The 17,714-nt window shown below is 37.1% G+C and overlaps 1 protein-coding gene across 1 annotated transcript in view; it reads right to left on the reverse strand.

The window, feature by feature from the left end:
• Positions 1-17,485, reverse strand: part of Sh3gl3 (SH3 domain containing GRB2 like 3, endophilin A3) — a 57,385-nt gene extending 39,900 nt beyond the window's left edge. The window contains exons 1-4 of the mRNA XM_076848768.1: positions 17,423-17,485; positions 9,908-9,980; positions 7,016-7,159; positions 2,598-2,731 (exon numbers count right to left, since the gene is read on the reverse strand). Of these exons, the coding sequence (XP_076704883.1) occupies positions 2,598-2,731; positions 7,016-7,159; positions 9,908-9,980; positions 17,423-17,431 (360 nt within the window). The 5' untranslated portion in view covers positions 17,432-17,485. The remainder of the gene's footprint in view (positions 1-2,597; positions 2,732-7,015; positions 7,160-9,907; positions 9,981-17,422) is intronic.
• Between the last annotated feature and the right edge of the window lie 229 nt (positions 17,486-17,714).

Genomic DNA, 17,714 nt, shown 5'->3' on the forward strand with positions numbered 1-17,714 from the left:
TCTTGAATCTTGATTTCTATGATACAGAGCAGAGTTGAGACTATGAAAGGTTTCCTAATTCTTAACAATTAATCATCTAATAATTTCAGTTTAAATTGATACAAATTCTGTATCAAACAGCAGCTGAGTAACAAGATGCCTCTAAGGAAATTATTTTGTTGCACTTACTACACAGGGTTCAAGTCCATCTCTAGCAACCCTACAGACCAGGCTGTCAAAAGCGCAATGTTAAACAGTTGACTTTCTGTGTGGCCTTCCTTGGGAGCAATAGAACAAGAAGAAATGAATTTGTTCTGATTCAGCAAAGGAGATGTTATGGTTTAGATATTAAGTGTCCCCCAAAAGCTCATGCGTCAGACAATGCAAGAATGTTTAGAAGTGAAATGATTGTGTTATGAGAGCCTTATCCCAATCAGTGAATTAATCCCCTAATAGGGATTAAATGGGTGTTAACTAAAGGTTGGTAGGGTGTGGCTGGAGGGCTTGGGTCATTGGGGGCATGACTTTAGGGTATATATTTTGTATCTGGAGAATGGAGTCTCTCTCTTTCTGCTTTCTGATCATCATGTGAGTCCTTCCCTCCGTCACACTCTTCTGCCCCCACCCCCAGTCTTGAAGAATGGTGCTATCTATGGACTGAGACCTCTGAAACCAAGAGCTCCCCGACAACTGCCAAAAAAAAAAAAAAAAAGCTGACTAAAACAGGAGGTATCTAGTTTTAAGGCTCTGCATTTGGAAAAGAAGTTTCGGTATCTCCACAACCCAGAATATCACTTCTTCCCTGGAATCATCCATTCAATAACAATTTGTGAGCCCAATCCATGTGGAAGCCTTGAGGGTCCAGCAGTGAAGAGAGCTGATTCCTTACCCCAAAGAACTTACTGCCCAACTACAGACATAGCCAAGCAATGATGCTCATGGCACAGGGAGTATAGAAGCATACCTCACTGTGTATGGAGAGAGTACAAAGAACTTCCCAGAGGAAAATATCAGCTGAGATCTGAGATGGCTTAGGAAGGAGAAAGACAACAAATAAGAGAGTACAAAGCAGAATGTTGCCTGGGAGCTTCTTGCAATTCAGTGAGGCTGGGCAGAGAGTTCAACTGGGCAAGGAAGAGCAATAAGGCCACAGAGGGAAGCTGGAGCTAGGGCCACGTTATTGGATCTTTATTCCGAGGTCAGTAGGAAGCTATCAGGACTGGTATCTTAGGAAGATTGCTCTAGCCATGGCATGGAGAATAGACTGAAGGGGCGAACTGTGAAGCCCAGAGTGAAGAACTGCTGTGTTGATGTGTTTCAACATTACTGGCCTACAACAGCAACACAGACATGCTTTCCCTAAGATGGAAGGAAAGGATGGTACATAAGGGGGCAAAGGAGCATCCAGGTAGGGAGTGGTGTGTTTTAGGAGTTCCTGAATGGCAGCTTTCGTTTTTCATTTAACCTTTGAGGATTTCACACACCAACCCCCATATCCTTTACCTTCAAAATACACTGAAAATGCCTATTCAGATATCCAGGACTTTCTAAACCTTCCCTTCCTCCACATCTCCCCAATCCCAGAGGCACCCTATGCTCTGGCCATAGCACCCACACATAGGACTTCTGCTTTCATGGGCCTGGGCCTTTGGCCAGCTTTTGCTGGAGGTTCTGCCCACCTGAGTATGGCTGGCCAGTTTCTCCCCTTCCAGGAGGCCTTCCCTGACCTAGCCAAGCTGAGGGAGGTACCTTCCCCTTGGCATTCCTGGGCTTGTCTCTCCAACAGCACCCATCACGGTGTATTATAACTGTTAGCTGTCTCTCTACCCTATATCTGTGAACTTCACAACAGCATGTACCTGGTCTGGCTTAGCAACATACAGCCAGTGCCCACCACAGTGACAGGACACAACAGGCCCCATACACAATTGTTGGATGAATGAACCAACAAACTGACATTATCAGTTCCTTCTCTGATCCTGGGATGCAGAAATACCTCACGGTCACTGTGCAAGCAGGGAAGGCAAGACAAGCTCCCATTTCCCTAGCCCCATCTCTACCACACAAGCTGGATCCATGGGGGTTCATCGTTCCCATTCATGATGGATCAAAAAATGCAATATAAGGGCTAGGTTTGTGGCTCAGTGATAGAGCACTTGCTCAGCTCATGTGAGGCACTGGGTTTGATTCTCAGCACAGCATATAAATAAATAAAGTCCATTGACAACTAAGAAATATATTAAAAATGCAATCTGATATGATTTTTACAATGGAGTCATTTTGTTATGTGAGAAATGGCTACAGAAATATGAATATTTAGCCTAGCTTCTAGCTGGCTTCTATGAGATACAGAATTATAAAGCTGGAGAACTGTAGCTTGCATCCACACCAATCATCATGCCCCCATCCCCATGGCAGACATGACTAACTGATCCTAATTGATCCTGGCACTGTTTCACAGTGAGTCCAGAAAAATGTAACAATTATTTTTCAGTACCCAAAATAAGATGATGATTTTGGTGAGTCCCTACATAAACCTTCTAATGATTTTTAAATATATACACCATTTTATAATTATATAAATATAAACAAGTATACTTACAGCATGGAAAACTTACCCCAATCTCTTTTAAATCTTTGTCTTGTAGTAATTGAAGTGGATCAATAAAAGTTTGCTTTACATTAATATCAAGAGAGTCTTTCACTTCAGCCATGAGTTTCATGGATTCACCAACTTCTATCAATGCATTCCCTTGGATAGAAAATACAAACAAAAAAGGTTCTTGAGGAGAATTCTCTAGGTTAACAGTGATATTTAATAAATTATTTCCAAAAGGTTTGTGGATGATGGTATAATAATGCCCTCACTCTGGGACCTTTGGATCCTGACTCATAAGAAACAAGAAAGGAAAAAATAAAAGACGTCCTGTTTTCTACATTTTCTTCTCTGCCTTCTGCACTTTAACCACATGAAATAAAAAGTTACCATTTTGACCACTAGGTGGAGATAAAGCTCCTTTTAAAAACTGGTACTTCTGGAAACTGGCACCAAAGGTTCCTTAGAAGCTCAGGAATGAAATCTCTCTTTGTAAACAATGAAAGGATTCACTCATCAGGGGCTAAGTATTAACCAATAATGATTACAATAGAAATAAACAAAGCCTCTTCTCAGCTTCTAGCTGTGGGATCTTCTTGGAGCCATTCCCCGAATCCTTGCATCTCTATAGGTGGTTTGGGGTGTTTTTTGTTTGTTTTGTTTTAAGAGAAGAACAAACCAAGCCAAATTCTTGAGTGGAGAAATCAGACTCATTTCACAAAACCATATAGCTTTTGGATATGCATAATGTTTAACATGTAATTCAATTCCCAGAGAAAAATATGTAAGCTACCTTAGGCTAATATGTATTACTGCTAAATGTAGAAATCTTAGTCATTCTGCTGTAAACTTCCTCCCAGCATAAGAATTCTTTTTAAAGCTTCCAATCTTCTCTAAGGTCATCCTGAGCTGCAGGTGTGACATCCTGTCAGCAGATGTCAGTCTGTTCTTGCAAGGAGGCCTGGGCCAGCCTTGTGGGCCAGCCTTGTGGGACTTGGGTAGTGACAGGCAGTTTTTGCTGGATTATGCTCCAGCATCTTGACCCAGTAAATCTAATGTAATTTGCAAGATCCCTGCAAAACAGGTGTCCTGGGTGCTGTGCACAATGTGGTTGCAGGTTCTCTAGAAGATGTCCCTGGGAAATTCTGCACTAGAACGAACAATTTTTCCTATACATGGGGGTTTCCCAAGTTGATCTTTAAAAAGATGAGGTTTTGGGTTCTCTCAGTTCCTTCACTTGAAGACCTGAAGGTCCACCCCAAATCTGACCTCTGAGTTGTTTCACCTTCCAGTCAAGGGCATAGACAATTTATTCACCAGTAGACAGAAATAGCAAGATCTGCCTCATCTCACTTTTTTAAAAAAGGAAATGTATGAGACAGGACATTGCCAAAAAAAAAAAGTGGAAATCATCATTTTAAATTAAAGCTGGCCGGAACTCCATTTTGACCCACTGGGAGCTTCATTGCTCCTAGGAGGTCAAATTTCCTGAACACAACTCTCCAGAGTTTGCTTCTAAATCTTTCTTAAATGGAGACAGGAAGTGCTTGCCTAGCCTAGAGGCTCTTTCTTGCCCAGTTAGCCGCCAAAACCAATTGGAGGGTAATGCTTCTGACCCCTCTGCCTTCTCTTCTACAAGGGCCCATACCTCACTAGGCTAGTTTATTTAGTTGTGATAGAAACATTCTCAAATATGTTTCTCTGAAGACTCCAAAGATTATATTCTGAATATTGGCCATCACCTCCCTAGAATTCCCTCTTTCTGCACAAGATTAGATGTGTTGAATTCCATAAAGGTGAGGGGCAGAGCCTCCACCCATTGAGGTATCTGCACTCTAGATTCTAGCATATGGCCCCAAGAAGAAAGCATCCATCAGCACAGCTTCTCCCTCAGAACAGGAAAAGTCCATCTGTCCCTGATACCATGCTGACATCAGTTCTCTCCCTTAATCCAAGTTTCTTCAAGTGGCTGGACACCTGGGAAGCTACCAAATTGTCTGGCTGTCACAGCCCAGACACAGTGGCCAGGTGCACAGCAGGAATGTCCTTGGATCTCAGGGTCTGCTTGGCAGCCCACATATTCTCTCCACTAATGGACCTTCCTGGTAAGAAAAACAGGCCATCCTATTGCCACCAACCCTTAAAAAAAAATAAGAATCACATTTTACTACCCTGAAGAATAGTGCTACCCTCTGTCACCAATTAAATGCTTTAACACTAGAAATTTTTTTCCCCAAAAGATTTTTTTCTGATTTCCTAGATGAGTCCTTATTATAGGCCAAATACTTGATCTCTCAACTTCAATACCCTGCTTTGTTAGCACCACATGAATAGCAACCATGCCAGATTCTTCCAGAAGACTTAATATATTTAATTCAACTCAGCCTCAATTTAATGTATTAATTTAAAGCCATCTCAATCAAAAATGTAATGAACTCCCAAGTTTAATAAAGGAGATTTAAAACGACTTAAGCTTCATCTGAATAAACAGAAATTGACAAGTGTGTCCATGTGGTTTTTGTGATTAAATAATTAGAGGAGACTTCAGTAAAGTATATTTTAAAATACTTTAAAACTATAATACTTAAAAACATTATGACACTGTGCATCAAAACAGGACTCAGATGGAGAAACTGAAGAGAAAGGATAGAATCAAACGTTAAAAATAAAAAGTCAGCCTACAATAAAGGGTCATCTCAACTCAGCAGAGAAAGTTGAACTTGCTAATAAAGCACTGAGACAACCAGCTATTTATTTGTTAGAAAACAAAATTAGAATCCTATTGTACCATATCTCCAATAAACTCAGGAGCTTGGAAAAACAAAATTAAGAAAAGGAAGCATATGTATCAAAAATAGTACAAATAAACATTTATATAATTCTCAGGGGGTAGGGATGTAAAAGATTTTCTAAACATGATGGCAAAGCTTGAAAACATAAAGGAAGACTAATAAGCTCCACTAAAAGAAAAATAAAAATCTTTCTTCCACTAAAATGACCTCAAGCCAGGTAAAATGGCACACGCCTGTTTCCCCAGCTACTTGGGAGGATGAGGCCAGGAGGATCACAAGTTTGAGGTCAGCCTGGGCAACTTAGTGAGACCCTGTCTCAAAATAAAAAGTAAAAAGAGATGTGGATGTAACTCGGTGGGAGAGCACTCCTTGGTTTAATCCCTTGTAATGAAAAAATTAAATTAAAAATGACCTCTATATACAAAGTCAGAAGGTAAATGTCTACCTAGGACAAAACTTTATCATCATGTAAGGCAGGCAAAGAGCAACTATCCGACATTAGCTCAAAGACCAATAAAGGAAAAAAAAAAACTTAAGGGAAGAATAGGCAAAGGACATAAATATACATTCATGAAAACAATGACAAACATGAATACAATTCTGCTTCATCATATCTCTAAAAGTAAAGAAAAAAAGCAGCAAGATGTCATATTTATATGCCATACATCAAATTATAAGTTATGTAAAAGTAAACTAAAAACACAAATATTAAATTTAGAAACTATGTTGGGGAACACTCTCATATACTCCAGGTAGGAACATCAAACTGGTACAGCCTTTTTGGTGGGTCACTAAGAATACACTTCCAAAATCCAAAAAAAAAAAACAGGCCTATTCTTGAGCCAGCAATTTCACTACTAAGAATTTCCTCTAAAAAATGTCAAGAAACATGATTTGGGGTATCCCTAAAGATCTGTCAATGAAAAAAAGATTATTATAAATGCTACATAAAGATTTTTTTACATGAAGAAAAATAACAAGGGGAAACTTTAGTAAAATACAACTTAAAAATATTTTTAAAACTACAGTACTTACAACAAGAGACACTGGATCAAAAGACGATACAGATCAAGAAACATAAGGGAAAGACAAGAAACAAACTTAGAAAATAAAAGTTTGGTCTATAATAAGGACTCATCTAGTTTACTATATCTAGTAAATGTAAAATGTAGCTGGTTGAAGTATGATACTTGAAATATTATGCTGCCTTTAAAAAAACAATATTGTCAAAATACACTCTCTATTGTGATGTATACCTAAAAAGAATAAAAAGTAAGAATTAAAAAATATTGTAGAAGATTGTTAAAGCATGGATCACAGTATAGTGGGAAAAAACAAGTTATAAAAGGATGTATATATATACTGTAATCCAGTTTTATTTTTAAAGTTATATGTGACTATACCTAAGAATAAACAAAAGGTATAAAGGATAGATAGCAAAAGAGTTTAACTGGGCCTATCAGTGGAAATCATAGGTGATGTTAGCATTTTCCTTTTTTTTTCCCCTAAACCCCCTGGAGTGAGTATGCATTACTTTGATAATATTAAAAAATTGTAAAACTGTTGAGTTGAAAATCTTGTGCACAACTTACAACTAACACAGGAGGTATTCATCCTCAGCTCTGTTAGGAGAGCTGTAAATACTCACCAAAGGTGGAGTCTTCCCCGAGTTCCTTCCCATACTTCAGCATGCAGTCCCCTAGCAAGCCTTCTGTTTGTGGGTATCCAGTGGTCTTCACCTGTCCTCGGATCTTCGACACAGTGTTCAGCATTCCTAGCTTAGCTCTGTATGCTTAAAAACATTGTCATTTGTAATTCCTTAAAGTTACAAGGTGGAATGACAGGAACAGCATTTAGCAAATAGCTGCCAGAATCAAGGTTGTTTTAGACAAAATGCCAGAGACCTGAAGCATGCAATTGTGTGACCTATTTCATTTTCTCACATGACTTTCTAGACTCTTTACCAAGGTGGGTGCTAAGCACACTGTTGCACAGCCATGGTGGAACACAGAAATTATGGCACATATTGTGGTCTCCAAATAAAAAGAAAGTGTGGCTATACTAAGCATCACCCAGAGTGATGAACTTTGGAATGCTTGAAATTATCAACAAATTGAAGTCAGACACCAACACCTATGCGGACCATTTTTTTTCTAGGGACCAAACACAAATTAAGAACAAAATTGCTAAGGTGGGTGTTTCAAACTACCAATTGATCATTAACATCCTCATCTAACCACTTCCAATAATTGGTTCAAACAGATGACAGCAAGGAAGGTTGGCCGCACATGCTCAAGAGGCAGAACCAATAGGAGAAGACAGATCCCTGCCATAGTGAATGGCCTACATTGATGGTCCCCCAGCTACAGTTCAGCTTCCATCCCTAAGGAGGTGATGGGCAGTCACTGCTTCTTACTTTCTTTTCTTTCCTCTGACATAGGCAATGTGTATTTACTGGTTTTTGGTCCTGTGCAACATTGTGCTTATGACCTCTCCTCAAGGAGCTCACACCTGGTTATTGGGAGGCAGAATTTAAGCATTGTAATTATGAAAATAAAGTTTGGGGTGGTGCAGGGAAAGTAAAAAATGACAATGCGCTAGAGAAAGGCTAAAATATTCCCCTAAAATGTGCAGAAAGTAGTATCAGCAAAGCATGGAAGAGGGTACGCTTATGGTATAATTAATGGACAAGGAGTTGGCTGGTTTGACCCAAGAAGAGATTAAAACAGTGCAAAAATGAGAGGTCACTATGGAGTAAATGGAACTACCAGTTTAACATCAAGCTAAGAGTTTGGAATTCCATTCTATAGGCAAGAGAGTAAAACACAAACTAGCTTATGGTATTTGATATACTTATTTTTAACATAATTTAGACTGTGCTTCTCAAACTTCAATATATGTTCAAATAACCCAGGGATCTGGTTAAAATATAGTCTGATTCAGTAGATCTGGGGTGAGCCTGAGATTCTGTTTCCAGCAATCTCTTAGGGTACATAGATCATGCTGGTCCATGGACCACTCTTTGAGTAGCAAGGATTTAAACACTCGCAGTGGCAGCCTTTTAAGCCTTGTGTCTCAGCCTCAAAGCACTTATCCTCTGGGTCCTCAGGCCCAAATGCTTCACTCCCTTCCCCCCGCCCCAACACACACACACACACACACACATACACACACACACACACACGCATTCAGCTCTTGTTCCCACTGTCAGAGTGGATGTGGTGTGTACTCAGTGAAGGGCATTAGACTACTTTAGAAGCTGAAGGGCTCCCTTACTCTTCTTCAGGAATGATTAGAGACCACTGGCCAGTGGACACTTTGATTGCTAGCCAATGCTTCCCTACCCTCTTTCCATGTCAGTTCCTTGACGATGGAGTCTCTGACAGTGTATTCCAGCACCCCAGAAAGCCTCTAGCACAGAGGGGACAATTATTAAACATTTATAGACTGATATACAGAAAAAGGAACTCATCATTTCAATCATTGATGAGGCCATGGAGAAGATACATTATTATGGTTTTTAAAGCTACTATCATCAAAACAATTTTAAAGCAATATTTACACTTGCTGTCTTCCCTAGATACATGATAAAAATTATTTTCTTAAATTTTCACTTTCTAGATTTTCAGAAAGTTATCTCTATGCCAATTCCCACAGCCAAAGGAATTGCAGATACTACATGCAAATAATAAATCCCTACAAAGGAAAGGCAGCTTGGGAAATCCACAGACTCAAGGCTTGGGCGCCCTCTCTTGGTTTCTTAGGAAAACCACATCACTGGATGCTGCATAGGGGCCTCTGCATCAAAGATGTGACTGGTAGCTTTTCTGTATTTTTCATGTTTATCACACCTCATTTCTTTAGCATTTGAGCCATAATGTGAAAGTCCTTTCAAATTAACATACATGATGGAAGAACATGATCCTTTAGAACAGGATGAGAGTCGTTTATTTTTTATTTTAAAAAAATAGATAAGAAAATACTTATAAAATGTTTAGTGGATTTCTAAAGCATTTCATAAATGTCTTTGCTTAGCATGCCTTATTGCTAAGAGCAACACTCCATCAGATGATACCAACCAAAGTCCATAGAGGTATGTGCTTTGCTTCTCACCAACTGTCCACTGTTCACTGCCACTGTTCACTATTTTGGTCATTGGAGGTTTTTTTGTTGTTGTTGTTGTTATTTTTTGTTTTGTTTTGTTTTTTAGAACTAGGAATTGAACCCAGTAGTGCTCTACCACTGAGCTACATCCCAAGCCTTTTTTATTTTATTTTTATTTATTTTCAGTTGGGGTCTTTCTTGCTAAGTTGCCCAGGCTAGCTTCAAGTTTGAGATCCTCCTGCCTCCTTAGGCACTGGGATTACAGGCATGAACCACTGTACCTGTAAGATTCAACTTTTAAAAACTGAATAGCATTATTTGGACCTAGGTGAATTGTTTCTAGATCATGTCAACCAAATGTCAAGTAAATAGGGGGTCGTAGCATCCATGACAACCAATAAATAATAGAATATTTCAAGACATTTTCTAACATTACCTGGATTTGGCTGAAGATATTCAGTGGTTTTTGAAAGAATTTCTGCAACAGCTTTATTGGTAACATCTATTTTCTTAAAAGAAGACAAAACAAGTAGAAATGTTAGTAAATGGAAGACTTGATAATTCTCAGAAGAACAAATAGAGATGTAATTTTTATTAATTGTGTACTTCTAACACAATCATGATTATTTGAATCCAAATGAATGCTTGCAACCTTTTGAGGGAGGTAACAATTTCTTGGTTTTTAATGTTGGAACATCACTTCCTCCCAATGCCATTAGAGAAGCCTAATTTCTTTTTCTTTTGAACATTTAAATGAGTATTAATGTAATAGTGCAGAACTTGGAAAATCATTCCTCTTCATTCAGTGACTGCATAGACTTGGAGATCTCTCAATACCAAGATGAGACATGAGCCAATCTCTCCTCATCTGCTGGGTGAACTTGAATATCTGTGCTTATGTAAGAAGGATACCATAATAATGACTCATATTAGAACTACCTCAGAAACCAACAATAAGATAATCATAAATCATTGGTGATATAACTAAACCTATTTATTTGTGCTACAGTCAGAAGAAGTTAACTTCAAAGTCCAACCTGCCAGATTAAGATTGAATCTTTTCTTCTGCAAAAAACATTCCTGAACTTTCTGACTGCTAGTTAACAGGGAACTAATAAGAGGACATACAATACAGTTAAATATGCAATTTCCATAGCTCCACATAAGCCAGTCTTATGTGCTGCATTTGTAATTTTGTAAGCCCACAAAAATGCAGTGTTAAGAATTTAAAATAGCCAGGCACTGTGGTGCATGCCTGTAATCCCAATGATTTGGGGAGGCTGAGGTAGGAGGATCGAAAGTTCAAAGTCAGCCTCAGCAAAAGTGAGGTGCTAAGCAACTCAGTGAGACCTGTCTCATTAAATAAAATACAAAATAGGATTGGGGATGTGGCTTAGTGATTGAGTGCCCCTGAGTTCAATACCCAGTACAGTATTCTTTTAAAAAGAATTTAAAATAATCTAAATTATAATCAACAGTTGACTCACTAGATAAATGATAAATTGTATAAACATCCACATAAAAAGCACTTTTTAGTCATAAGGAAAAATAGCTAAATAAGTAAGATGTACATGTTCTGGAGAGATGCCCAAAATTCATTGCTAAAGAAGGTGATGAGCTGCAGAGTGACTTCTAATAGGAAAAAGTTTTATGTTTGTAATTTGAAAAACTACAACTTAGTCAGTGACAAGCTTTCAATCATGCAGTCTCATTCAGCCTGACATTGTATTTGTTCCCCTTAGCTCAATGCCTAAATTTGGAGTACCAGAAAAATATAAAAATATAAAAGGACAGTACAGAAATGACAAGAAATGAATAAAAGCTGTAGCACTGATAATCACACACTGTGTGAGAGTGGCCTATGTTAATGAAACCTAAATTAAAGATAAAAAATCATTTTATATAAAAATTACTAAATCTGTAAACAAGATTCATAAGTTCTGCTTAAAATTTAAGAAAAATTAGGCTGTAGATTTATTAATTTAATCAATTAGATATTAATTAAAACACAGTTCAGAGTACTCCTTTTGATGTATTCAGCCTTCTTTGGATGTGAAGAGCCATGAGAAAGATAAGAGGCACCCTTCAGAGATGACAATGAGAGGAATTAGCAGGGGAAAATTTCTACTTTAGATCCTTCTGGATCATTTTTTTAAAGGCCAAGCAACTGGGGGCTAGGGCTGTATAGCTCAGTGGTAGAGCACTTGCCTCATATGTGTGAGGCACTAGGTTCGATCCTCAGCACCACATAAAAAATAGATATTAAAAAAATTTTAAAATGTTTCCTGTTCACCCAGCAGGCTGGAAAACACTCGTGATTCATCAAAATGCCTAGTACAGTGCTTAAAGATCAAGCAACAAAAGACCCAAAACTTGCCAGGGACTATAGGCCCTGCTATGTGCATAGTGGAGCTGTTTCCAACTCAGGCCAGGCATCAAAACTGCAAATAAACTCTTTACAACAACAAAGAATGCCCAACAAACACGTGGGCAAATATAGGGAGTCATGGTGGACCCTGAAAAAACAACCCATGTAGTTTAAAAGCAAAGAATCAAAACAAAATCTCTGTCTTAGAATAAACAAATAACTGTGTGTGTGTGTGTGTGTGTGTGTGTGTGTGTGTGTGTGTTTGGTGTGTGTTCAGGTTAACAAAATGCTATGCAAGTATCTTGGCAAACCATCAGGAAAAAATAGAGGAAGTAAAGAGGTAAATATTATTTTTGTAAAGCCTATGGGGGTGTAAAGGCATGTTTGTTGGTTGATTAAATCTGGAATTTCCATTTAACGTTGTCACCTTGCCCATGAGCTTGTCCTAAAACTGGTGTCATAAACTCCCAGGCTCACCTCTGACTTAAAGGGCTCTTAGCAGCCCTGGGTGCTGAGAGCTATTTAAATATTTGCTAGGAAAAAATATACCAATGGTAATATACTCTTTCTTTTTCATTATGTCATTTTTGTTTTTGTTTTTGTTTTTGTTTTTACTTTTCTTCCTCTTGGTCACACTTGGTTTATCATTTTATGGCTTTAAAAAAAAAACAGCTCTTGGCCTTATTGCTTCTGTCTCTTTGTTGTTACCGTTTTTTATCTTATTAAGTTCTATTTTTAACCATATTTATTTCTACTTTCTACCTAGAGTGATATGATTTCCTGTTATTTTCCTATTTCTTGGACTGCATGAGTCATTCATTTTTCCCCAACTTTTATTTTTCTATTAAATGCATTTAAGATTTGCCCATGTATCACTGCTCTTGAACATAGAATTCTGTCACTCATGAGCAATCTGTAATTTTACTTTTCATTTCCTCTTTAAACTAGAAATTGTTTCTACATGTTTATGAATTTCCAAACATTCAGAATTTGGAAACTGTACTTTCCATGTAATTTTTGCATTCTATGATTTTTACTTTGGAAAATTTATGGAGGTTTTTTTTTTCCCTGTACATGATTGTTCCAAAAGAATGTGTTTTCCATTTGGGAAATGCAGATGTCTCTATTTATTTATAATCACAGTTAATAACCATATTTTATGCAAATTGTCTATGAGCCAATTGAATCTGTTATGCTATGACAGAGGTATGTGATGTCCTCTACTCTGATTTTTGTCAGTTTGCTATGTATTTCTGAAAGCTCTACCTTACAAATTTAGATGCTATCTTATGTGGTGTAGAATGATTTATAACTATTATCATTCCCTGACACTGACTTCATTTTCTTACTTTTTTAGCAAAGCTATTTTTCCATTTAATGCTTTTTGCATCAACTTTTCCTTTGATGTTACTATTTCTCCTCTATTTTTGTATGGTCAGCATTTTTCATGGGGTATTTTTTTCATTACTTTTGTCATTTCTGTATGATGTTTTAACTGGATCTGATGCTATCTAATGTATCTCTTTCAGGAAGTCTTTAAAATTTCTGGTCACATATTATATATTTTCATGCTTTTCACTGTTGAAATAAAACAGATAACAGATTTTATATTTATTCTGTTACTTGTTGGGATTTCTGGAAGGAAAAGGAGATAAACAAGGGATCTTGGTCCATCAACTGCAACTATAACTCCTGAAATATGCTTTTAAATTTAACATTTGAACTGAATCATTTTGTTTGTAACAAGGCTACCCATACTACCTTTGTATACCAAGAGATTTCTTAAAGTACTTTCAGGTATTTCAATGATGTGAAAATGTTTCCATGGTTCTCAAATTGCAATTTTTTTCCAAAATCAAAACCAAAATAAGTTTTTCCCTTCAAGGTATTAATATTTCTAGAAACTTAATACCTCTCATTCAGAAATACCCGAACTCCCTTGGAGGACAGGCTATCCAGGGTCAAGGTATCCTGAAGAGATTCCTTCCCCAGTACCTGCTGAAATCTCCCCTACCTGCTACAGGCTGGCCTTATGTTATGCCTGAGGACAGAAGCTTTCCTTTATCTCCTCCCTCTTTCATCTGGGGAGTCTAATTATTAGAATAAGGGTACTGTTTAAAGAGCCCAAGACAAAGGGTAAGGAAACTAAGTGCTCCTAGGTCAGCCTTTACATAGCTGACCAGGAAACATGTTAGGGGATAGAGATTATACAATCTTCTCTGGATCATATTACAATCATTTCTGTACCCAGCTGGTCATATTTGTCTAAGTTATTGCAAACACATTAATATTCTGCATAATTCTTGAAACATCACATAAGGCAAACAGAACACACATTATCATCTTTCATGACACAGTTGAGAAAAGATGAAATTGCCTATCCAAGTTCATAATGCTAGCTCTAATGGAAAAACCAGGATAAAAGTTATTTGCTGTATAGATGATGCAATATATAGGGACAAAATCTGATAGTAAATCAGTTGATACAAATTTGAAAGATCTTATCCCAGAAACAGATTTTGATTTTCAAGGATACACAAGACAATTACTCTCAGTTCCTGCAAGATGACCCATCTTTTGTGCATTCTGACTTGTGGCCACTAGAGGGAACCAATCAGCCACATCCCATCCTTCCTCTGCCTGCCTAGACTGGAAGTGACTCAAGGGAGCCTCCAGAATTTGGAAGTGTGAATATGTTGCCTTCTGGATTGTACCATTCATACCTACATGTAAAATCCTAGTTCCACTCTAACATCCTGTAAAGGACATCTTACATCACAGCAAAAGTCAGTTTCTCATACTTGTTAATCTCTTAGAGAACCTTATAGAATGGGAGAAAAGCTTTGCTAGCTACTCTTCCAACAGAGAATTAATATCCAGAATACATAATGAACTCAAAAAATTTAACACCAAAAAGCCCAATTAATAATTGTGAAATAAGATAAACAGATACTTTTCAAAAGAAGAAATACAAACGGCCAACAAATATATAAAAAAATGTTCAACATCATTAGCAACTAGGGAAATGCAAATCAAAACTTTGTTGAGATTTTATGTCACTCAAGTCATAATGGCAGCCATTAAGAATACAAAGGATAATAAATGCTGAAAAGGATGTGGAGGAAAAGGAACACTTTTACACTGTTGGTAGGATTGGGTTTTTTAAAATTTATTTTATTTTTGCATATGTCCCACCTTTTATTTTTTCTCTAAAAAAAACTTAAAAAATACCTTCAGGATTATATGTTTTGCTGATTTATATTTATTCCTTTCAAAAATATTTCTTCTACTTAGATATACATGATAGTAGAGTGTATTTTGTCATATTATACATACATGGAGTATAACTTATTCTAATTAGGATCCCATTTTTTGAATGTACATGATGTGGAGGAGATACACTGGTTTTGTATTCATATATGAACACAATGAACATAGGAAAATTATGTCCAGTTCATTCTACTGTCTTTCCTGTTCCCATCACCCCCCCTTCCCTTCATTCCCCTTTGTCTACTTCATTGAACTTATATTCTTCTCTTCTCACCAATATTGTATGTTAGCATTCTCATATCAGAAAAGAACATTTAGCCTTTGTTTTTTGGGGAATAGCTTATTTCACATAGCATGATAGTCTCCAGTTCTATCCATTTACTGGCAAATTCCATAATTTATTTATGGCTGAGTAATATTCCATTGTGTATATATACCACATTTTCTTTATCCATTCATCTGTCGAAGGGCACTTAGGTTGGTTCCATAGATTAGCTATTGTGAATTGAGCTGCTATGAACATTGATGTGGCTGCATCACTGTAGTATGCTGACTTTAATCCTTTGGGCATAAGCTAAGGAGTGGGATATCTGGGTCAAATTGTAGTTGTATTCCAAGTTTCTGAGAAACCTCTATACTGCTTTCCAGAGTGGTTGCACCAATTTGCATTCCAAACAGCAATGCATAAGTGTACGTTTTTCCCACATCCTTGCCAACATTTATTGTTACTTGTATTCTTGATAATTGCCATTCTGACTGGAGTGAGATGGAATCTCAGAGTAGTTGTAATTTGCATATCTAATTGCTAGAGATGTTGAACACTTTTTTCATATATTTGTTGACCATTTGTATTTCTTCTGTGAATTTCCTGTTCAGTTCCTTTGCTCACTTATTGATTGGGTTGGGCTTTTTAGGGGAGGGGGTGTTAAGGGTTTTTTTTTAATTTTAAGTTGTAGATGAATGCAATACCTTTTATTATTTTATTTATTTTTATGTGGTGCTGAGGATCAAACCCAGTACCTCATACGTGCAAGGCAAGTGCTCCAGCACTGAGCTACAATCCCAGTCCATAGTGTTAAGTTTTTGTTTTTGTTTTTTAATATTTATTTATTTATTTTTAGTTTTCGGCGGACACAACATCTTTGTTTGTATGTGGTGCTGAGGATCGAACCCGGTCCGCACGCATGCCAGGCAAGCGCGCTACCGCTTGAGCCACATCCACAGCCCATAGTGTTAAGTTTTTGAGTACTTTATATATCTGGAGATTAATGCTCTATCTGATACAGGTGGCAAAATTTTCTCCCATTCTGTAAGCTCTCTCTTCACATTCTTGATGGTTTCCTTTGTTGTGGAGAAGCTTTTAAGGGTGATGCCATCACATTTATTGATTCTTGATTTTACTTCTTGTGCTTTAGGTGTCTTCTTGAGGAAATTGGTTCCTAAGCAGACATGATGGAGATTTGGGCCTACATTTTCTTCTAGTAGGCGCATTGTCTCTGGTCTAATGTGCCTAGTATAACCATGACAGAAATTAATATTGAAGCTCTTCAAAAGACTAATAATAGAACCACCAAATGACCCAGTTATATCACTCCTCAGTATTTATCTTAAAGAATTAAAGTCATCATACTACAGTGATACATGCATAACCATAATCATGTGTATGCACAATTCAGAATAGCTAAACTATGGAACCAGACTAGGTGTCCATCAATAGATGAATAAATAAAGAAAATGCAGTATATATACACATGGAGTTTTATTCAGCCATAAAAAATGAAGTTATATCATTTTCAGGAAAATGAATAGAACATGAGAGCATTATGGTAAGCGAAATAAGCCAAACTCAGAAGGTCAAGGATCATATGTTTTCGCTCATATGTGGAAACTAAAGAGGAAAAAGGAAAATGAAGTTGGAGGGGAAGATCTCATGAAAAATAAAAGGGAGATCAGTAGTGGAAAGAGTCTAGGGCATGGAAAATGGGAAGGGAAGAAGTGCTGGGGAGTAATACTGGCCAAATTATGTTGTTATACTGTGTGTGTACAAATATAGAACAAGAAATCCCATTATTATGTACAACTATAATGTACCAATAAAAATGTGGAAGGGGTTTGGGGTTGTGGCTCAGAGGTAGAGCACTCACCTAGCATGTGTGAGGCACTCGGTTTGAGCCTCAGCACCACATAAAAATTAAAAAAAGATACTGTGTCCACCTATAACTAAATATATATATATATGTATACATATATATATATATTTAATGTGAAAAAACAACCAAACAGAAATACAAGTGAAAAAAAATGCTCTCTTACCCTTTCCATGTCCAAAAATTCATCATCTAACTTCGTTCCTTCGGCACCACTTATTTTTTCACTAAACAGCTGCAGAAATAAACACAAGTGCATTGTATAAAAATTATCGTAGTTTTTTACCTAATTTATTAAAAACAAAAAGAAAACTCTAATTTAACTTGTTTAGTTTTTAAAATCTAAGTCTTCATGAAAATTGCTGGAAGAATAACTATATCTAAGGGCACGTGAAGACATGTTTCTTACTTGTTGGTCTTGACTTATTAGACACCTACTGTGTATAAAGCACATAGTA

The sequence above is a fragment of the Callospermophilus lateralis genome, chromosome 3 (genome assembly GCF_048772815.1).
Source record: "Callospermophilus lateralis isolate mCalLat2 chromosome 3, mCalLat2.hap1, whole genome shotgun sequence".
Taxonomy (NCBI): domain Eukaryota; kingdom Metazoa; phylum Chordata; class Mammalia; order Rodentia; family Sciuridae; genus Callospermophilus; species Callospermophilus lateralis.